General features: G+C 34.2%; 1 protein-coding gene across 3 annotated transcripts; it reads left to right on the top strand.

The window, feature by feature from the left end:
• Positions 1–3,257: 3,257 nt before the first annotated feature.
• On the top strand, positions 3,258–21,966 carry LOC147073835 (uncharacterized). Of its 3 annotated transcripts, none has more exons than XM_085944192.1 (15): positions 3,258–3,387; positions 3,609–3,764; positions 5,431–5,594; positions 7,020–7,222; positions 7,981–8,189; positions 8,884–8,990; positions 9,972–10,146; positions 10,846–10,941; positions 11,665–11,924; positions 13,091–13,316; positions 14,007–14,066; positions 14,240–14,422; positions 17,902–18,036; positions 19,226–19,258; positions 21,402–21,966. In XM_085944192.1, the coding sequence occupies exons 1-15, from the start codon at positions 3,373–3,375 to the stop codon at positions 21,429–21,431; spliced, it is 2,052 nt and encodes a 683-aa protein (XP_085800318.1). In that variant the 5' UTR covers positions 3,258–3,372; the 3' UTR covers positions 21,432–21,966. The 3 variants fall into 3 exon arrangements, with proteins under 3 accessions (XP_085800318.1, XP_085800317.1, XP_085800316.1); XM_085944191.1 differs by having other exon boundaries at positions 19,226–19,272; positions 21,402–21,965; XM_085944190.1 differs by lacking the exon at positions 21,402–21,966 and adding an exon at positions 20,085–20,266 and having other exon boundaries at positions 19,226–19,354.
• Positions 21,967–24,509: the final 2,543 nt, after the last annotated feature.

Raw genomic sequence — 24,509 nt, 5'->3', positions numbered from 1 at the left:
GTAAACCGATTTTCACGACTTGTCAAATAGCACCATACAGTGATAACATCGCGTGTCAATTACTCTTGAAGAATGAGATTAGTGAGACAGTCGGCACTTTTACATGTTAACAGTTATTACTGCGATAGTTTAAAATACATACTATTGGTGCAAGTAAATCCATGCACATGTGCAGGTGCTATTTATTACATTAGTAAAAATAAATATGAAGGAAATAATGTAGAATGGTGTCAGATTCTTCTGGCAGTGTAGACAACTCATGTTGTTGTTGGTATCATTACTTTCAAATGACACCAACACCGTTCCAAAGTATTTCCATTGTGGCCGCATGCCAAAAGAATCTGTCCTTCCTTTCTTTACCTACATAATTAATTACTTACCTTATTTTGCTCGTTTTTTGTGGGCCTTGAGAAAATGTATCCTACAAGAATGATTAAAACAAACGCATACTCTGGAGGTTGCTACAGTTTAAATATCACTGGGTTATGGGTAGACTTACCATATTGATTGTCCCGGTTTCACACATTGGTCCCGGCGTCTCGGCAAGTTGGGCATTTTGTCCCGGCTGTTCCGTGTATGAATGATTGTCAATAATAAATTGTCGTGATTAACCATAGTTGCGTATGTATTGTGAGAGTCGTTTTGGAAGGGTGGGAAAAAAGTTCATTCCAGCGAGAAGTATGACTGGTACAACAAATAAATGAAATATTTTAAATTTTTGGTAGTTAAATTTCTTTCTTTGCCATATATTCCTTTCCTGTCCCGGTTTAGAGTTTCATAGTTATTATGGTGAGGGTAAGCCTACATCGCTGTAAGATTGGTTTGTCGAATAGACCAAAATTTCATTATCCTATATTAAAATACATGGAGGTATTTAAATTGTTGTTTTTACAGCATATGAATGCTGTATTCATTACAAATTAATTTAAAGAAAAGGATGGTTCTGGTCCATTTAGATACAAAAAATCATTCTGCATTAAAAGGTCGATTTCGACAAAAACGGATATTTGACAAACCAATCCTATTGCGACGCCTAGTTATGGGTTATACATTTTTTTAATGCATTGTAATATTTCTATAGCTGGTAGTGTGTATGTTTTTAACCCTTGACTTGTGGTGATCTTCATATTTAAAATACCAACTGAATGGTTACGTAATCTTATGTAGGGTTATTTGTCTCTAATAAAGAAAGGGCATATAAATTAGGTTATCTGTTACATATTCCCAAATATGTGATAATACCTACTAAATATAATATTTAAATCCCCTGCAAATAATCATAATTATGCATAATTCTAATATTATGTAAACTTAATTAATAATTAAACAACCATTTACTTAAAAAATAAATGGAATGGTTTGGCTTTTTTCAATCATGGTCAAAAGATACCATTTTATTAACTTCGATAATATCTTAAGATCAGATTATGTCATCATCGTGACATAAAAGTCGTTACCAAGGAAAGGGTTGATCGAGTATTTCATTTGTATTTTCAATGACTAGGTATTATTTATTTTTAGAAATACAAATTACTTTGAATGAATGTATTGGTTTGAGCTAAATGGGTGATAATTCAGAAACAGGTTGATTTTTAATAATTAATATTGTCGAATAAAAGAACATTAAAATCTGCACAAATTATGCGTTGATTATTATGCAATGAAACGAGGCTGAAAAATCTGTACGGGTGACCGCAAATATGAAACACCAAACGCAGCGTTCTAACCCCCACTCGCCTGTCGACCCTTTCGCTGTTGAAAATGTAGGAACCATTTATTTTGGCGTGGTATGGCATTTCATTTTTGTAATACTTACTAGGTATAATATCTATATTTTCTATAATGATGACTCATATTTCAATATGAGTACCTAATAGATTAACGTCATGCCAACAGACATTAGGTAATTAAATTTAAAAAATAATGAAAATAATTCTTGATTATGTACATATTATTATAAATAATTCTCATTCATATTATTATAAATATTAAATATAAGAGTTAAAAATATATTTTACAGACCTATAAACTTATCTGGAGAATGAGATGGGGAGCCATTGTCGAAAACTACCCAATCACGACTCGTAACTGGCAAAATCTGACATTCGAATGACGTTTTTCAATATGGCGTCCTATGATAGATCGTAGTTCCATTTTTGGCCATTCTTCAGATAAGTTTGTAGGTCTGTCTGTATGTTACGCCGAATGTGCGAAATTGAATACCTATTACATGAAATGGGCAAAATTTTGCCTAAATCATGAAAAATGCAAGCCCGTTGCCTTATTCATGAATTAGACAAAATATCTGAAGAGTGCGTGAATTCGGCAGTAATTTTTCTGCCTACTTCATGTATTGGACAAATTAGATAGTAGCGCTACGGTGGTATTTTTTGCATCTAAACTAAATGTATCAAATGCTCATGCATTGGTCAAAATGTACATAAATTTTATCTATGGTCAAAATAGATGATCGCGCTCCTGTGGTATTTTTTGCAACTAATCATACTAAACAAATGTGTCAAATGTCATTGATTATAATATAAAAATATACCAATCCTACAATGACGTTCATATCCATGCGCAAAAAAAATCTAGAACTATAATATGATAATCGAAGTATTTTCGCGATTTGATTCGTGCTTGGGTATCAAACTTGCAATGGTCGATTGAATGTTTGTGATAGTTTGTTGACACTTGATAGCTAACCTCAAAATGGACATTCAGTTGAGTAATTTAATTAAGAATTACAAAACCTAACCTAACCTAACCTAATAATAATAATATTATATTATGTCCAATAATTATAACTAATAAAACCATCCGTATTAAATTCACTTTTTCTTCTGTCAAGTTGACAGTTCAGGAATTCCATACCCTGGCGAATTCATGTACTCAGCAGAAAATTTACCTAATTCATGAATAAGGCGACAGGCTTGACTATTACATGAATTAGCTAAAATTTTGCCCATTTCATGTAATAGTTAATTTCGCACATTCGGTGTAACATGTGTAAATATGATAATAAAAAAATAATAGACAACCTGAAAATTTGATTTTTCTTTTACGCCAATAGAGGTCACCGCTAAAATAAATCCCGTGTGTATTCTGACGTTTAGCACAAATCCTACATGTTTTCGCTATATTTTTACTATAATAATTATTTTGTTGGTGATGTTGGTGTTCATACGTCTTCCGAAAATATTTAGATAAAATAATAAAGTATACCTTGCCGTATAAAATGTCGTGTCAACAGCCATATATTTGTTTTGGTTGTTTATGGTTTGTTTCGTGTTTCATTTGTTTTCACGTAGTACATTGCCGCCTTGCATTTTGACTGAAAATACTCGATAAACATACAAAATCTCGAAGAAAATGGAGATGTATCAGGTAAATTAGCCTTACAATTGACGACTTTTATTAGTTTCTAAATGGTAACTGTTATTCCAACCAATTTTTGTATTTTGGAAACTTTTTTGACAGTGTTCAATTTTACACCATAATAAAACATTTTCACTGCTCGTGAAAAACTATTTAATAATGTCTTTCCAATATATTATGCAGCATATTATGATGTGGAAATACTGTAAAAATCTGTATTTTTATTACAGTTTCCGCCAGATGAAGCGATTAAGCAATCGGACGAAAACACACGTAAAGCAGACTATTTATCTGCAATCAATAGAAAACGCACAATGCCGATCGACAATACGCATTTATTGCAAGCGAAGATTTCGAAAGAAGCAGCCAAAATTATACAAATGAAGGCAAGACAAATAAAAATATTACTATTATTATCATTTGGAAAACATTAATTATTGCGTAGGTAAATAAATATGTTGGTCCTAGCCATGTCCTAGCCATGGCCCCCACAAAGGGGGGGGGGGCTGACAGGGCTCTAGCCTGGGGGCCCGGGCTCAGGAGGGGCCCAACGTGGCAGATCAACTAGTTAAATGGGATAAACACACCGTAAATTTATAAGCTTTAATAGTAAAAAAGTCACTATAAGACAGGTAGAATTTTATTTTATAATTATTTTTAGTGTCTCCTGACTAATGAAAATGACTATTTATCCAACATGGCGAAGGGTCAGATGTAACTTGGCTATCACAAAAGAGGGTCGCGCTCAGTGCTTCATAATATGATGATTCCGACAATGCAAGCTGATTTATTTAAAAATACGAAAAATCGCTAAAAAATACACGGAATACCTACCCTTTATTTTACGCGGAACCCTGAAGTTCCACGGAATATCATTTAGGAAACACTAGGTACTAAAGAACATTACGCTGCCCTTAACCTTATCGATAGGTTGGGGGGCCTGTCAAATATCGTGGCCTGGGGGCCCGCCTCAGGATGTGGGGGCCATGATTCTAGCTCACCCGCATAAATCGATCCAAAAAGAATCGTTCGAATCATTTTTTGACACAAGTCATTTTCTTATTGTTTTGAAAAATATATATTTCCATACTGTGCATCCATAATCACCCAGCGGTAACCCGTGCGCTACTGATTAGAGGTTTGGGAATCTTGTCGGTTGATTGAAAAACAAAGTTTTGATCTAATAGTTTTAAATAAAAAATATTACCTACGTATTTTTCGATCCAGTACGTCGGAGTTTAGGTTCCTCAACTTTCTCTCTCATTGTCTATAAATAATAATAAAGTAAAAAGTAATAAAATAGTGAAATGACTGGCGGGTGCAAGATCTCTGATTCTTCAATCCATCGTCATGATTGTCTCGTCATCGACGCCTCGTTTCGCGCTAGTAGCTCGTATGGCTGTGGCGACGTTATATTATATTATATCACATAATTAATTAACACATTATAACAATCACATTAACACCCGGGCTTTGAAAAAATCACTAAGTATTGTGACCTCACCGGGAATCGAGCCCCGAAAACCCTAGAGAAGCTACTGCCTTATGCACTGGAATACTAGGGCCGTACTATGACCACTTGTGGAGGCCGTAGATCGCAGAAACTCGTAGGTAGGCATGCCATCCGTGGTTATATATGCAGGCCAGATATTCTTCGCCAGAATCAAAGTGCGGAGTGTCTAGGAATGGGGAATGTACCTGGTAAAGTATAGGGGTGCGTGGTAAGCGGTAGACAGAGTAAATAAATCGCAGCCAGACATCACATGCTGCTCATAGTGTGTGCCTTCGTTCCATACAAACAGTATGAGAAATGCATTTTGTAGCATATGGTTAGTTGTAGTATAGTGGAACAATTTAACCTTGAATATGCACAGATGCGATTTCATAATAAAGCGAATATGATATCTGTTACGGTTACTATTACTCAACTGCACTTAAATCAAGCCTATTGCATCGCTTTCTTTCGCTATGCCGCTCGGACTATATCTTGATTTCATATTTTAATAAAAAAATTATTACCTCCTCTGGTATTATATTAATATCTGTCTAAAGGTTGCCAACGATGCGGTGAAGTGGGAGCTTCAAGAAAAGGTGAAAGAACTTGAAGGTGTCCGTGAGCGACAGCAGCAGCAACTGTTGGAAGTCCAGATGCAGTACGAGAAGCTCGATGGAGACTTTCAAATTGATCTGCGTCTCAGGGAAGACATCATGTCCAAGTTTGTATTGACCGACTCAGCTTATTCAATTTGTTGAAGATAGCAAAATGAGAATAGGAATATTTGAGTAGGTACCTCCCTAAAACTTCTTTAGCTGTAATAGTGTACCATCGCCTGAAGGACTGGAATGTGAGACCAAATTAGTTATCTAATATCATACAGTATCAGGGCAGTATGATATGTGAGGAGGTATTTGAATCGATTCGGATACAGCAGAATATTCCTGTTTGATCAATGAGTTAATAATTATAACACATATATTTTTTAATTATCTATGTGGGAAGATAAGTTTTTTTTTTATAATTTGCTTAAAACCAGTACCTTCTTAAAAGGTTGATTAGTACCAACTTGTAATTTTCTTCATATTTTAACACATTTCAAATGGTTAAACTTTGGTTCTGCCACACAGTGTTATAGCGCAGTGTAGGTACATTAAACAGGTATTTAGGGAGGTACACATATAAGTGTAGTTATTGAACAGTGGCGAAGGGTGGAGGTGTGCTATAGAGATCCAACAAAAATAATGGACATTAAACTTTACCATCAGATATACTTATTTTGTTTCATTGGATTAAGAATACAAACTGCAGATGGTGCTAGTTAGTTGTTAACATTAAATTAAACCCTGCCTAAACAAAACCATAATAGATAAAAATATTCTTCTATCGATAAAATATCTAAAGTTATGCCATTAACAATTAAATTATTAAAACATAATTTTAGATAGCTTATAAGTCGATAGAAGAATATTTTTATCTATTATGGTTTAGTTAGGCAGGGTTTTACTGAATTTAAGAAATTAACCAACACCATAATGTAATTTGTATTCTTAGCTCAATTTAAACAAATAAGTGTGACTGAAAAATTGTGCACTATTTTTATCGGATCTCCACACCCTACCTCCACTATTATGGTTTGATTTAGGCATTTAATCGAATTTTAAAAACTAACCAACACCATCTGCAATTTGCATTTTTAGTTCAATGAAAACAAATAAGTATGACTGACAGAGTTTTAGTATGCACTGTTAATGTTGGATTTCCACAGCCTACCTCCACCCTTCGCCACTGATATTGAACAGTTCTGTCTATAATAAAAAATTATCCAAATAAACTTAAATGGTTATTTATCGTTTACTTAGACTTTTCACCATATTACATTATATCTAAATAATTATGAAAAGTTTATATAATATTAATTAATATAATATGGAGTAACAATGTGAGATACTACCATTTATAACTAATAATAAATTAACAATTGACGAGTTGGTAAATACTTAAGTGAATCATTTATGCTACCTACTCATTTTTGGATCACCATAATAATTATTATGCATAACCTGAAGCTATGCAGCCTCGACCAAGAAGAATTACAATAATATATGCATCTCAATAATGATAATAACTAAAACTATGTCATAAGGGTGATGAATACACGTTCCATTTGCGGAATCCTGGGGGAGCATTTCGCTGCAGTGGGCGAATCGCTGAAGGCGTGTCAATCTGATCGTCAGACGCTCTGTGATTCTTATCAGCGAGCTATCGAGGTCATCAACGAACTTAAAGCAGAGTTCAACCACATCAAGGAGGAATACACTGTCGATAAGCAGAATCTCCAACAGCAACGTAAGTCATTACGAATTTTCCATCGTAATTCATTCAACATCGACATTCGACATTCAACATTGACGTGTGAGCTCAAGTAGGTACCTAATGAAGTTGGATAAATCAAATTTATTGTTAAAAATGGGATTGTAAATTATACCTACATAACTTTACTGTTTTCAACGTTCTATAAAAAGACTTTTATTTCTCAAATGATCCATTATTACTATTCCAAGAAAAAAACATAGATAACTCTTTATTTTTTTTTTTAGTGTTAGTAGTGGACAAAACAGGTCAAAATATTCAAATTATGAAATAATGTTTTAACCGAGCATTCTAAAATCTTCCGTGGCGTAGTTCAGCCGACTCAGTTTCGACCATACAAGTCCTCTCTTGCCCTCAGGAGATGCGTAGGTACATAGCCTGCCTTGCTGGTAACTTCTATCATCAGACTGTTATTATTGTGTTTTTATTTACAAATAATGTGTTGCCAACATAAAGAATTTTAACTTTTCTATGGTTATCTATAAATTCAACATTCAAAAAACAAACAAAAAAATTTAAAACATTTTACAATCACTATAATCGTTGTGAATAAAGAGTAGTAAATGCAGGTGAAAGTAGTGTCAAGTCTGCTACAAATTAATCTGCATTGAAAAATGAAATGTAGCTAATATATAATCATTTGTCATAGAATTTAGGCTTCTTGTATATAGAGGTAACCTTCAATATGTTTAGACATATTATTATTATTATTATTAATGTCACATATTTTACAGTTTCAGTTGAGAAACAAATGCGAGATCTGGCCGAGTCTAACTGGTCAGAATCGAAGAAAATCTTGAGTGAGATGATAGAGCAACTGAAAAATCAGATCAACGACCAACTCAATATGATTTCTTTGCTCAAAGAACAGCGAGAGCTAGATAACCGCTCCCTCGCTAACATCATGCAAGATTGTGAAAGCATCACCAATGATCTGACACAGGTGAATATATTTCATATCACCGATACCACGGTGACAACCATCGTTTATTATCTTTACTAATGATGCTGATATATCTTTACTAATTATTTATGATGAAATAGGTTGATTGCAAAGTCAGAATCCAAAGTGAATTATCAGATAGTTTCTACACTATCAATAGCCTCAGACAAGGAGATGCGTTCGCATGTCTCCTATTCAACATCGATATTCAAAAGGCCATAAATTAAAAAAAAGATACCGTTGAGGCTTTCATTGCCCTGCAGCAAGCGGCAGGCAGAATGGGACCATAAGTGAATATGCAAAAAATCCAAATAAATGCCATTCACCAAATCAATGTCACTACAGGGTCACAATATGTGCAACGAAAGTAAAAGGAGGATCGTAACCGTTAACAGATGCTATAATGGTCTCTATTCTATACACACCTTAAATCCTCCAGACTATCAGGAAATACAAAAATAAATGTGCATTTTCACACTGTCGCTTGTCGCTGCATAATATATAAATGGTGTCTTTATTTCATAACTTTGCTATGCTATTGACTGCACACGAGGTTATGAGTTATTTTAACAAATTAGTGTTGTCAAAATTCATTATTCATTATTTCTTCCCAGTGAACTCGACCATAACACACATTCATGATGTTTATATAAATAAATATGTGAGTACAATATTGGACTCTCTTTTTATTTAGAGGGAGCACGCAATCTCATCGCTTCAGACGGAGGTGGTAGCTTTGAACAATACGTTGCTTGAAGAAAGAGTGGGGAAGGAACACTTCAAGACTCAATGTGACAAGCAGTATGATTTTAATTTTCCTTTCCTTACCTAATAATTAATAATAATAATATTTAATAATTGAGTTTCAGATTCATTCTATTATATTCTATAATATTTGATATTTTATTTATTTATTTAAAAAAGACACATTGAGTACATAACAAATTATTAATTCAGGACGTTCATAACATGACATTTAGAATAAAAATTACAAGTAATCAGTTAGAGAAAAAAACAAAGCAAAAAATAGTTTTATACAAAAGAAATATAATAAAAACAATAATAATTCAAAAAAAATACAAATTAAACAATAAAATAGAATTTAAAAAACAGAATATATAATGAATCGCCAAAAATATCTACATCCCTAGGGAGTGCATTGACCAGCCGCACAGTCCTCGCTATTGGTGCCTGGTGAGCCTGACATGAGGAAGCAACTTTCACCCAAAATAGGTCATGGCTGCAACCACGCATGTAATTGACGGGTGCATAAAAATACAACTTTTCTAGAATATCGGGATTGAAAACTATGCCACGTGAGTGCAGGGAAAAATGCTTTAAGAGCAGAAGTGACCTGCGAGCTATGAGACTTTATTTTGATTGATTCTACCTAACACACAAGTCTCAGGTGTTAATAGGCATATGTTAATTATTATCAAATTTGTACATGCAATTGTGTATTAATTCCAAATATTCATGATTGAATATTTGGCACGCCGGATCTACTACAAGTGTCACCCCCAGTATGTTACCTCGTAGCATAGTGGATAATGCGTGGACGGGGCGGGGCGTAAACCCAAGAGATGCAGGTTCGATTCCTGCCGGGTGTCTTACTTTTTTAAAAAAGATTTTTTCTATTGGTTATAATATATTTTCTCAGAAGTGTTTTTCAAAATTATGTATGATCAATAATTAGAATGGTACATTCTTAAATCTTGTGAATTATTCGTTGAATAAAAGAAATAGTTAATACAAAATCTATTTGTTTATTGTTTATTGCAGAATCTTGCAGGCCGAACATGAGTTGGCCCTGTTGAAGCAGGCTCTGTCAAATCATGATGCATTTGTTGTGACCATCAATCATGAGAAGATCCAGCTAAACGAAAAGCTCTGTCAGCTCGAAGAAACCGCCCAACACCAGAACGGAATGATTAACGATCACAAACAGATGTTTATGGTATTTCATTATTCAATAATTTTATTGATTTATGCCGTTACAAAGTTGATAATGTCACTAATCTCTATTCCAGTAGCTTATCCCTGTTAAATGTTAAATTATCGTTTGCTATAGAGTCTTTGCTAACAGCATTTTATGAGGTAAGAGCTAAATAATCGATTAATTAGGAGTCTATGTCATTGCTCTATTCGGTCTCGAGGTATTGTTATCATTAAATAATAAATCTTACATTTCATTACGCTGTGTAGTTAAAACAGCTAAGACAGACAACAGACTTGATAAGACAAAGATAACGGCTATAAACAATGTATGTTCACATGTTCTGTGAACTAGCAATCCTGTCCAGTGCAGCTAATCACACTTACGTTTTCAAATGAGGAACGCCCCCAAATTTATCATTTCATTTTACGCTCCAGAGGTGTTCCAATCTATCAATTTACGTAATTTGAAGCTTTTTATATTAAAAATATGTATAAAATGATCAAGAGTGATATTGAAATTATTATTATTAAACTTTTGGTTTATTGTGAAGAAAAAAAGGAGTCGCATCTAAAAGGAAAATATAATATTTAAACATGCGTTGCCGCCATGACAGGTACGTCACTGAGAAGTCTTCTACATGTGACTACAGCGACTTCCTGTTATCGCCGATTTCTTGTTGACGGACAATACATCATTATATTATTATGTATGTTTCAGGATGTTTCTGATGAATTGGAGGAGGTGAAAAGTGAAAAATTAGAATTCCAAAAAAACGAATACTTTCTGAACACAAAGTTTTTGAATCAACAAACTGTAAGTGTGTTTTTATGCCTTGAAAAAATTAAATAAAGAATAGCTTTATTGTGTAAACATTTTTTTTTTTAAATCAGGTAGATACGTATCTAATATTCATTTTATTGATTTCAGTTCGCATTATAAACACCGACTTAATATAAGATATTGTATTCATAGAGGTATAAGGGTTTTCATACTGTCTGAATGAAGAATGTGTCATAAAATGAAAGGACAAACATGCCACTCGTGTTGTCTCATCTCCCTCTTTCACGTCTCAGACATACATCTAGTAGCTGGTCATAGCAGATATGGCCAACAGGTCAATCGCCAAGGAACTTTTGATCGATCACAGATCATATTCTTAATAATTATACATCATTGTATTTTTGTATGTTTCGTGATCAATGTTTCTGAAAGATTTTATATACATTGAATTTTTTGAATTAAAAACTGCAACAAAGTAAAAGGCAGTAACTTTATTAGCGCTTACAAAAATCAATACTTCATCTTTTTTCAACAAAATCACGAATCATAATAATCGCCTACAACAGTCATGGTAATATTATATAGTTTTCTGCGTAATGGTAATGCTGAAGTCTTTCATTACAGTATCCTAAACTTATCTGCACAAGTTATATTAAATCATGAAAATTCTAGACTTTTGGACCATTTTCAAAGGTTGATTAGTCAAACAAACCTATTCTTGCGTCTCTATTATAATAGTTTCTACAAAATTAATAGGGCTTTGAGGATATACGCCAGAAGCTGGAGACTGTGTGCAACGAAAAACAGAATATTGAGCAGGAATTGGAAAAGTGTCGAGCGGCTATTCGGGAGGAGCAAATGCTTTGGGAAGACGAGAGGAAGAACTTGTGCGATTTGGTGGATGACGTCAATGGCAGCTTACAGCAGAAGACTATCGCTGGGAGGGCCGTCCAACAGGACAACGCTAATATCAAAAACCATCTTGACGAATTGAAGAATGAATTTAATAACTACAAGTGAGTTGATTTATTTTATTGTTGTTTGTCTGTTTTCACAGTGGTCGCCACCCATTTGTTCAGTTCATGCTGGAATTGAGTTGTATGATATCGTCATTCATTGCCAACAGAAACAAAAATAATAAATGACACATGATCAAGACCAATAAATACAACTTAGATTGTTTAAATCATTTTTAAATATGAAAATGTTAAATTTAACAATTTTTCCTTACACATCAAAGTTAGATGGCTCAGCGGAGGCGGGGTGGGGTATTTTGCGGCAAATGAAATAATTTGTTACAATAAAAAGCAGTTTTTCGCAGTTATACTTATAAGAAAATAAGGATTGACTTACAGACTTTGGGTTTCTTTGTGATAAAATGGGTAGATTTAATGAATAGAATGGAATGGCTGAAAATAGACACCTCATATAAAAATAATTACAAGATAAAAAGAACTTTTTATATACAACATTTTTAAATTCTGTTGAACCATATAAACTTGACTTGACTGGCTTAAACGATCAAAAAAATTTGTACTTGACATGTCATATTGATTTCCATAGTAATGCACGTATATATTAATAATTTACTTGCTAGGACCCCAGCCCCTAACAACCAATAATGGTGTCGAAATAACTTTTCATACAAAACAGAATTAACTGAAAATGAATTCAATTCTACTTAAAGATGGCTAAAAGTATTAAAAAAATGCATTGGCATCGTGTTCTGATATATTCTAAAAGTTTCAAATGTCTAGCTAGTCGGGAAGTTAGTTAAAAATCGATTGCAAGATTTGTACCGGACAAAGAACCACCGGACAGATAAGAATACGAGCTAAGAAAAACGTTGTAATTATACTGAACTATAAAGAAATAACATCAATGAATTATTATAAAAAGTAAAATAATACCAATTTACAGGACCTATCAAAAATGTACATTACACCTCAGATTGAGTTAAATAAACAGATGGGATGTTACTAATTATACAGAAATACTAAGCAACAGTTTGCCAGGGAATTTAAGTCTACAACTATTAATTCTATTTACATAGTATATTATGCTCTTGACGTTTTCGAAATGTAATATTACTCCTCAAAAGTTGCCAACACGTGGTGTATTCAGTGCAGTATTGACCTAAGATTTTTTACCTCATTGTCAAGTTTGTGTGATTGTTTTATAGATATGCAGCTGACGAGCAGATAAAAAAAATGATAAACGAAACTGCCACGGCCACCGCAGAATTGAATGGCAAAAGTGACACCATCACGTTGCTGATGTCTCAACTTAAGAGTAGCACCGATGTGCGAGCTAAACTCGAAATCTCTTTCCAACAACTCAACAAAGAGATAGAATTTCTCAAGACTAGCCAACAGGACAAGCAGGCATTGCTGGAAGACACTAACCAGGTATCGATACTGCCTCTCAAATAACAACAATCCAACATGACATCATTTCTTATTCCTTGCGAAACTATTCTTCCCAAAATGAAACATTTCAAAATGTTTATTTAATATGCCTAGCCTAGTCCACATCTGCTCTGTAGTTGAAGCATATGGACACGGACACCACACAATGTCTCCAAGAATACCTTTCGCTCACTAGTCTTTTTACGTAAAAATGCAAAATTTAGCAAATTGGCAAACTAAATTGATGTTGTTTTTATCTTTAAACTACCATTTAAACATAGATTGCCCACAATTAGGTGCAGCCCTAACCATTCTTCTAGGGCGCCTTTCCTGCCTTAATCCTAGTAATATTATTAGGTATGTAATTAAATCAGACAGTCATTCTTGATAGAAAAAATTGCTAGATCCCGATAGCCTGTCCTGACATATTATATAGTGGAATGCAAACATTTTTATTATTCATTTTACTGGAATTTCATTCACCTTAAGCGACAGTGACAGGAATAGTTAGCAGGAACCAAAACGCTGTACACATGTTTGGGAAAATATTCTTTCTGTCGACAGAATTTCTAATGGTTATGATGAATGGTTTCAGAACTTGTGTGGATATGAAATATTACATAGGTATGTACCGATTTAGTCGAAAAACATTGAAATGCTTACACATTATTTTGTTGAATTCTCTTACAGCTGCTGAAACGGGAGATCGCCATTATGAAAGAGTCTATAAAGAAAACTTCAGACGATAATGTAAGTTAAACAAATAATTAATTACCTACATAAATTCAATGCTCTATTTTTCATAACTCACATGATCTTTATCATTTTCAACAATATTATTATTCAACATTAGTTAGTAGCCGTTATTTTAATGAAATTCACACTTCTTTGTTATATAATTTACTTGACAATTTTTTGTACAGGCTTCTCTCAAAAGTCAGCTGAAGAAACTGGAGAAATCACATGTGTCAATATTGAACAGTGCCAAGAAGTCCAAAGAAAACTTGACAAAAGCCGTAAACAATGACCAGAAAAAGAATGAACCGGTAACCAGTAACAAGAATGGAGAATTTCCTGCGATAGAATTTGATCCTGCTCCAAACAATGTAAACTTTACACATATATTATTGTCAGTCTAACATGTCCATTGCATAATTTGATTGGTTCTTAACACACTTGTTAGTATTATAAATTATATGTAAAAGTAACAAAAGTAAAGCAAATTAGGTACCATGTTCTTACCATCTAATCGGAGTATATGGCCCTCCACGAAGTGAAGGTTATATTATATTTTTATAGGAATATTTGTTGGCCGACTCATAGGGTTTTTTGACTGAATCAAATACACATTAATTGACCAGCCACGTGTTCAAACCCGAGGCTGGCCAAAAAGTTATTCTTTTCAATGTGTATTTGATCCAAATATATAAATACACCAAAATATATTTCGCTAAACATTCTTCCCTCATATTTTTTTACTTTAGACGCCACCACAAACTATTGGAGATATCATTTGGATGTCTGACAAGTTTCTGATTGTATTTATGTACAGTATAACCCCTATTTTACGTTTTTTAAGGGACTGAAGAAAAAAAACCTAATTGGAGGGAAAATGGGGGTATTGAAAAAAAGAACAATTAAATTTTATGTTTCTAAAAAAATAACGTTTTATTAAAAAACAACATTCAATTAAAATTTTTATTGAAAAATCGTTCGAATGTCACGACCCAATCATTGTCAAGTGCGCGTAACTCGCATATTTTGAATATTTCCGACGTGAATCGCGGGAAAGAAAAACGTAAATGCGGGTATTAAATGTACTGAAATACATCGGGACTGAAAAAAATAAACGCAATTGCCGGGAAAACGTGAATTCCGGGCACGTAAAAACGAGGTTATACTGTACTAGCATATTATTTTTGTTTCATATTAGGTATTATCAGGGCTTTTTTTAAAAAAAACAAAGGTGCTGGAACACACTTCATGCCAAACTTCTTACCTATTAATCCTTACAGCGCTGACCCCTCAGCTGTTGTGTCCTCATTAGGTGGCCATTAAATATAATTAACATGTTATTTAAATGTGGTAATTAAATAGTAATTAAATGCTCCACGGTGAAGCGGTTAAAGAAAATTATATTCAAATATCATTTAAAGCAACTTTTCCTAACAAACATATACACAGTGGCGGCTTTACGACTTTCTAGGTGGTGGGGTTGAGCCATTAATTATTAAATATACTTACATTCCTACCTACTTTCTCATATTATACATTATGTACAAAGCGATTTATAATAATATGATTTTATTAATGAGGAAATGAGTAATTTTTTCAGAATAAATAATATGATTATCTGAGTCGTTACTTAATCACACCAAAAAAGGGTGCTTAAAATATTAACAATTAATAATAATATTGATTATAGACTTACCATTATCAGTTTTGAACAACGACATCCAGCAAGCGTTTTTACTCACCATGGGGTGATATTTGATTCGCTTCCCAGTAGGTATTGAGATACCCGGGGCTCCAGCGGCTAGCTCAGGTGTCCATCGAACCCCGGATTCACAAAAAAGTTATTTTAAATTGAGAAGAAATTAAATGAAACCACGTCTGTCTCGTGCGTAACTTGGTATTATCTTATATTTACATTTTCTTTACACGTTTACATATTTTGTTTTAACAATAAGTTTCGCAGGTCCGCACATGTTGGAAAAGGGACGCTCACTAACTTTCTTTTTTTTTTCCAAATTTCGCGTACCCACGCCGTCCAGCAAAAAGGACTCGCGTGATTGGCCAAATTTTATCGCGTGATGCTTTTGATTTGACGAATCACGAGGACCACCCCGGCGCAGGCGCGTGGAAATTTGAACGTTGCCGGCAAGCGCGGCAAAATTTATTATATTTGAATAAGTACTTATATTTAATCTTAAAATTATCTCTATCATCCATCATCATTTATACTTTTTAAATTAAATTAAATTTATCTTAATTACACCTCCGCCCAATATGTGATTTTCACACACCGGACGAAGGCCTTTACTTATGAATAAGAAAAATTACGTAGTTGAGCAAGGAATCAGATTAGATGTTTTATGAAGCCGTTTCTAGAGGTCAGGGTTACGTTTCGACTTATGACTACTAAATGATTATTTTACACCGGGAGAAGCCCGTCTGTAACAGGGGTGTATCAGTATATACTAACATGAATGCATTCACATACTTTGTACAACGAGATGGGACTGAGTGACCCCGGTCATCGAAAAATAGACGCCATAGCTTTCTTAATTAGCCATAAAATTAACCGTAAAATAGGGCGTATTAGTTTAATTAATTGCTTTAATACTGTGTATTCATCATTATGTTATTACATCATTTACAATCATTGCTTTATTTATTTGTATAATAATAATAAATTAACTATAAGATTGCGACGGGTTTAGATGGATAAAATAAATTAAATAGTTAGGTATATTAGCGCAATAATACAAATATCGGACGTGTATTTTTGACATGATACCGATGTGGGGATAGTCCCTACGAACCCTTAAGATAGAGCCACCCCTGCATATACAAATAAACAACTGAAGTTGTACAAAATAAAATTATAAAAACATCATATATTTGAATAAAAGTATATAGTGATTTCCATAGCCCCCACATCCTGAAGCAGGCCCCCAGTCCAGGATCTTTGGCGGCCCCCCTACCTATCAGTATGGTTAAAGGCAGTGTGACACTCTATAGTAGCGTTTTTCAAGTGGTGCTCAAGGTAAAATTAAGGGTATTCAGTGTATCAACAAACATTAACCAAAAAATGCATTTCACAATTAGGCGATTTTTTTTTTACGATTAGAGCAAATTTGTGATGTTTTATCTCACTTATCTGGTCAATTCCCCAGGCTGGGGCCATGGTGAGTCCAATTTTCGTCTGGCAAATCGTCTTGATTCCTTCTGAACGTTTTCCACTGAGTAACCACCTATCAACGTATTTTGAAGGACCAAAAAGTGTCAAAGGTGGTCCAACGAGTTTGATGAACAAAGTCCAGAAACTGTTTTGGTCTTCAAAGAAGCTCTTATTGGGGTAATAATTAGATTCATTTCCGAAAATTCGCGTTCACATTGATTTGAAGAAATGGTAATAGAATTCAATGCATATATTATCAAACGCGATAGTTTTTCAGATACCTTTATCTTTTCATAGGAGACGATCCAGGAAAATTAACTTGCACTATGGAAGCGCGAACATTGTTTCGTCTAATTGCTTTTGAAATGTTAAAAATACTATGAAAAAAGGTGCCGGAATGCCGTTCCACCACGTTACATTACAAAAAAAGCCCTGGGTGTTATTGTCTCTTAAAATAATGTATAAAGTCAGGCGACTATCATTATAAAAGCAAATCAATCAAAGCACTCACAAAGTACCACTAACAAAGTTTTTAAATAACATTTCTCAATCGGACCAGACAACCGGTGAGAGTCGTTGAGTCTGTTTATGCAATTTGGCTATAACTTTACTCATTTCTTGGAATTCTCGCTCATGGTCAAATTAATTTTATTTCTATCTGCATTTTCAATTTATCCCCAGGGCAATATGACTTGGTCGATACCGAAAAAGCCGAACACTGTCAGCCAGATAAAACCGAAGGTAGCCAAATTCAGTAAGCCCAAGAGATCTCAGGAGTTCCTCAGTGACAGCAGCATGGATGGTATTGAAATTGATGTGAGTATAGTACAAACATTTTTGTAAATCTCCCGACATACTGAATCGAGTTGAGAACAAACTACAAATTTTAGTAAAATAGTAAATAAAAAAGATTTCAAGTTATACACATTTATAATTTTTTTTTAAATAAATATAAAAATATTAAAACGATGAATTATACAAAAATCTAAACGTTAAAAAATTGAAAACTTAATAAACTAAATTTTAATAATAAATATGACCAGAAAATATAATATGATAAGATGGGAGGGACCCTGCAAGAAATTCACATTTTATTACAATTTAGTTTATCTTTGACTTTTTAATGTTTTCAGATATATATTTATTAATTAATACAGTTGAAATTGTGAATTATCAAAAAAATGGCTCAAATTGCAAGCTTCGTATTTTTCCGCTAGGTGCCTCTGTCGGTATAAGGATCCCCCTTAATAATAATTACTTTTCTCAGCTTTAATAATTTTATCAGCAGCCTTGCCATTAAATTCGCACCTACGTAACGTTAAAATCATTGACCTAAAGCTTTATTAAATTCATTTGCATAATAATTACCGTAGCAGCATTTATATTTTAAATTCATTGCATAATAATTAAATTTAAATTCATTCATCCCATGCCATACAATGTAATATAATGTATTTAGTCTAAACTCTAAAACTGATTTAATATTATTTTGTAAAATATGTCTGATCGATTTTGCCAAGCAATAATTATTTTTTTGTATTATTACCTACTTTATTTTTCGGAGAGTGGGCCGGAGCCCAAGCAGGTTTCATTCATTCGGTTTCCGGGCTCTCGGGCGTCGATTTGTTCATGTTGCTCGGAGCCGACGCCTCCGCGAATTTATTTATTTTATAAATATTTCTGTTAAATGTACCTATACGCTGTAACCTGTAATGTATTCCGAAAAATAAAATACACTATTTTTCGCCGTAATACGCATTGTCAACTAATAGCATGTCACTGAGAGAAGGGCTGTAAAGACGATATTACCTACCTCATCTACCACACTTCATTGGTCCGGGAGGGATATCAGATCCTACGTCAGACCCTCCCGCCTCTTTCGGAGATGACAGTGTTATAGCAAATACTTTGAAACTTGAAAGGATTTAAAAATGAAAAATCTATTCATAGTTTCTGGGAGTGGAGAGTAGCATGTATTATAAATATATATCTTTGTTTACTACAGATAAGCAAAGTGAGTCGCCATTTCAAAGAGATTGCCAACCGCTCCAAGTCTCCAATGCGATTGGTCAATACAAGGATCACCAATAAATACAACCAACCAGGCAGTCAATTATCCTTTCTCAGTGCACAGGTAATTTATACAACTCATAATAATAATAATATAATGTTCACACGGCGTTTCGTACCGGATCGTGATTCTATGCGATCCGTCAAGCCCTCCCGTCCTGCATTCCGCCTACACCCCACCCCGCATATGACGAAAGGCGAATCGCAAAAAAATGATCCGTCAAAAAAAACCAATATAGTGTGAACTCATTCATATATCTCTATATATTTTCAACGACGGATCCGTCTTTTTATCCGCATCTGCATTCATGATGTGTTGACAAAACCGTATGTCGCGTTCAGACGGATACGTCATTTTTCACGATTCGTAAAGCCGTAGGTGCATGTGAACTCGCTCGTAAGAGATCTTACGCCACTAAAAAAAATAACGATTCGTTATAAATCACGATCCTGAAAAAAGACGATACGTCACCGTGTGAACGGGCTGTAAAAGTAAACAGACCAAAAACTCACTAGCTGCATGAAGCTACCAATGACTGCCGCATACTTGGGATACCAAGCTGGAAATTGGCCACTATGGATAGGGGCAGGTGGAGAGGGTTGCTGCAGGAATCCTGGACACACTCTGGGTTGTCGCACTCTATAATTGTCTCTTATAATTGGAATGACTCACAACAAAATGTCATGTTTACTTTCTTATTATGTAAAGTAATTAATTTATTGTATCATGATGCTCTTTTTTTGAAAGATTAATTTTGCAATGTTTGCGGATATTAAAATATTGATATTTTCAGGAAAATTCTGGAGTCATAAAAGTCAACCATAAAGGATCACCATATTGAATGTGGAGGAATTAAGAATTTGAGGAGCTGAGGTTTAAATGGATCCAAATACATATGTACCAAGTTGAGGGAATTAACTTCCAAGTTAAATACGTGAAGTAGGCAGTGATCTACCATTTACCAGAGTCTCACATTACCATCCTTCAACCTTATATATTTAATTATTTATTTTAAACTATTGTTTTTTATTTTTTCTTATTATTTCTTATTATTTCAATTATTTCAAATGTTATATATTTAGCTGAGTGAGTGATGCAATATATATCAAAGAAAATTAAAATCAGAATAGTTAATGTTTTCCCTTCAAACTCACAATTGAATCATATTGTATTACAGCTGAACATACACGCTTTTTCAGTTCCTATTGGCATATGGTGCGATCGACCATAATCCATACCGCGATTAACGTGTTGGACATGCCTGTTCTACATAACTGTTTTCAACATTCTGTAAGTGAGGTGTGGTTCTTAACGGCCCACATGCGCCACGTAGGTCAAAATGGAGATTTTATGGTATTGACATCGACATAGATTATGACATCTGGACCCTTAAACAATACATTAACCCTATGCCGAGTAAAAGTATTATTTTTTTTTTTTTATTAATGTTCGATGGGTCAAAACACTCAATGAAAATTCTATCATTGTACTTAATATTGTATACAAGTTCATTTTATGTAATTCAATGTTGTAAATAAAATGCTTATAATTTTTTATATGAAGCAATTACAGAGTGGAATGTGAAAACTCCTTACTCATTTTGCTGCTTCTATTACATGTCTAGGGTGGCTAGATGTGGAAAATAATATAAATACTGGACAATTATTTCTGTATGAATTATTTTTTCAACATTATGACCTACTGGCATCTCTGTTGACAACCACAAATATGTAAAATTTTATAAAAATCAAATCATTCAATATTTTATTTTGCAATAATAATAATGAAGAAAAAACCTCATTTACAGAATGTTAAAAATGAGGAATAATTTACAATCGCATATTTAACTTTAAAATTGATTTAGTTCAACATCATGACCGATCTATGCATTGAAAGCCAGTAATTAATTATCTTATCTTTAATTTAATTATTTGGTATTAAGCAGTGGAAAAGGGTGGAGGTAGGCTGTTAAGATCCGACTAGGCAGGGTTTAATTAATTTTTTATAACTAACCAGCACCATCTGCAATTTGTAGTCCTAGTTCAATGAAAACAAATACATATTATGACTGACAAGTTTAGTATGCACTATTTATATCGGATCTTAACAGCTTACCTCCACCCTTTGCGTCTGGTATTAAATATATCTTTAATTTTATTTATGATGCGGGGTGCGAGTTGCAATAAGTATTGTAAACAAAGTTGTTTCCTAAAAAACCACGTCATGTTAATTGGATAAGAATTATGCGAATAGCCAACAGCCATTATGATGTAGTATTATTATGAAGTATTATTAATCGGCATTCAACAAATAATTACAATGAGTGCCTGCTCCTCCGACTACACCACCGTAGGGTGGTAGCAATTAGGTACGTGCAATAATTTCAGTGTTTTAAGAAAATTACATAAAATTGTGAAAATCATCAAATCCTCAAGTAAATATTTCATTTCATTAAATATATGTAACAACCAATGATAACCATTACAGTATAAATATTGATTGGGGATTTCTTATGAGTTTATTGTTATGTAATTAAGTCATAGGTACTATGTATTTATATTTGAAAAGATTGGAGAAAGATTACATTATTTTCATACAACTGGATACTCATTAAGCAGTTTTAATCATTCAGTGTGTACATGTTATTGTTGAATAGAATTTATTGCATACCATCACCTGTTGTATTATTTAACCCTAATCCAACTGTAAAATTACCAAGACGAATATTTTATTAATTGCATTAACTAATAAAGGAGAATTTATCACCTGCGTGCTGACTGATGAAGACGTGTTTGTCAATGTTATCTGTACGCAAGTGTTACTATTCGCTTTAACAGTAGGTATGCCCCTCCTAAAAGTAGGCCACTGGTATTAATTTATTATAATGTTAAGAATAGTGGCGTGTTTAGTGACATAGAAGCCATTATACACTGACTAATTTTTAAATTTTTAAAAAATTAACAATCAAATAAAATATATTAATTTTCCAAACAAATAAAATACCTACAAAATTAGCTTAATAAGTTTCTTGAATTTATATTAAAACACAAATACAAGGAATGTAGCTTGTGATTTATAATAATAAAGGTATCTTTAACCAAAATGTTTTTAAAATATATATATATAAACTTCAGTAAAGAGGCACGACAAGACATTTAGCTCTAAGTGCCGCTGGATGCCGAGTTGTGGAGAAGGCTTCTGCTCGACGGCCAAATCATTAGGTCCCAATGAAGAAGAAGAAGAATGATGACAACAAATAGTAAATGAATATTCAATATACATCAGAAGTCGAAGTGCATATAATAAATATATCATAATAATATTATGCATACAAAATTGAGGCTTTTTGTGTATACCATGGGTGCCCAACCCGCGGCCCACTGGGTGTCAACTTGTGGCCCGCGGAGCAGTGAGAAAATAAAAATAATATCAACAGCTGCCGCTAGATGTGTTAATTTCGCAAATTGAGATTCGATATTGGCTCAAGATTTTAAAAAGCACCGTGTGCTTTTTGCTGCATTTGCATCGCCATTTTCCGTAGACGTGAATTTATTACCGGGAAATTTACAAATGGAACATTGTGAAATATGTTGCGATGAACAGTTGAAGGAGAAATTCCATCAGGTTGGTTCGAAAAAGTTTTACAAAACATATTTGGACAAGGAGAAATATCCTTCATTTTACAAACATACTCTAAAGATGAGTTCACTATTTGGAAACACCTACACGTGTGAACAGCTTTTTAGTCGGATGAAGCATATCAAATCTCGAGTGAAAACACGAATCACCGATGTGCATTTGGAAAACTGTTTGCTTGTAGGAACAACCTCACTCGATATAGATGCACTTAGTTCTGCCACACAAAATCAAACTTCTCACTAAACTATATTATTTTGTTTATTTTTTATTATTTAAAAAAAGTCTAATCTAATAAATATGTTGGATTCTCATTTTTGTTTTATTTTATTAATATATTATAATATATATTTCTTTTTTGTTTTGTATAATAAAAAATTTTTTTGTGCGGCCCGGTAGGAAGTCTCATTTTCAGAATCTGGCCCGGCTGCTGAAAAGGTTGGCCACCCATGGTGTATACTATCATCCAGTGGCGAAGACTCATACTAGGCGATTATTTAAAGCCTATCTTCTTAACACGTTGATGCATGATGTGCATTTGGAAAACTGTTTGCTTGTAGGAACAACCTCACTCGATATAGATGCACTTAGTTCTGCCACACAAAATCAAACTTCTCACTAAACTATATTATTTTGTTTATTTTTTATTATTTAAAAAAAGTCTAATCTAATAAATATGTTGGATTCTCATTTTTGTTTTATTTTATTAATATATTATAATATATATTTCTTTTTTGTTTTGTATAATAAAAAATTTTTTTGTGCGGCCCGGTAGGAAGTCTCATTTTCAGAATCTGGCCCGGCTGCTGAAAAGGTTGGCCACCCATGGTGTATACTATCATCCAGTGGCGAAGACTCATACTAGGCGATTATTTAAAGCCTATCTTCTTAACACGTTGATCGCCATGGGGGTCACCGGTGACCGGCATTGGATTACGTTAAGGGGGCCATGGGGGTCACCGGTGACCGGCAAAGAAGACCTGCCTTAGGGCTTGCGCAGACAGAGAGCGGTCGGAGTTCTGCGTTCAACCGACCGTTGACCGCTAACGTTCAGGGACAGCAGACAGGTGGCGGTCAACAATAAGCGTTCCATTTGTATACAAACGTCGTTGTGACACAGGCGCTGCATAATACGAGACCGCTATATTCCGACTGCGAGTGGAAGTGAGAAAGCACCGCTGTTGCGTACTCACTCCCCCGTGTGGTTTCGCTCTATGTTGTGTGACTGCTCAAATTCCTATGACGGGACTGGACGGGAGGTACGGCGTTCTTTGTAATTCCGGGCATAGAACTCTAGAACTCTAGCGTTCCAATTGACCGGCGCGGTCTGACCGCCGGCTGTGTACCCATACAGTATGAAGTCCATACAGTACAAAGAACGCCGAACTCCGAACGCGGAACGCAGACCGCCTGACCGCGCTCTGTCTGCGCAAGCCCTTAGAGTTGTTCTACAGCGCCGGCGGGCACGCGCGGAGTGTATTTTTCGATACACGGTGACCGGCATGGCCCTTCTGTATAATTACTGCCACTTGGCCTGAAAATATGTCTTCCCAGTCACAAAATATAGGCTCACTAATGTAAA

The sequence above is a fragment of the Rhyacophila brunnea genome, unplaced genomic scaffold, assembly GCF_057557595.1.
Source record: "Rhyacophila brunnea isolate RB1 unplaced genomic scaffold, BYU_Rbru_1.0 scaffold_17, whole genome shotgun sequence".
NCBI classification, from domain to species: domain Eukaryota; kingdom Metazoa; phylum Arthropoda; class Insecta; order Trichoptera; family Rhyacophilidae; genus Rhyacophila; species Rhyacophila brunnea.
This window is presented reverse-complemented; position numbering and strand designations above follow the sequence as displayed.

Bases quoted from the DNA above. Each gene is read 5' to 3' on its own strand.
- LOC147073835 (XM_085944190.1), top strand. The intron at 10,147-10,845 runs GTATTTCATTAT...TGTATGTTTCAG, and splicing joins ATCACAAACAGATGTTTATG to GATGTTTCTGATGAATTGGA. The intron at 14,067-14,239 runs GTAAGTTAAACA...TTTTTTGTACAG, and splicing joins AGAAAACTTCAGACGATAAT to GCTTCTCTCAAAAGTCAGCT.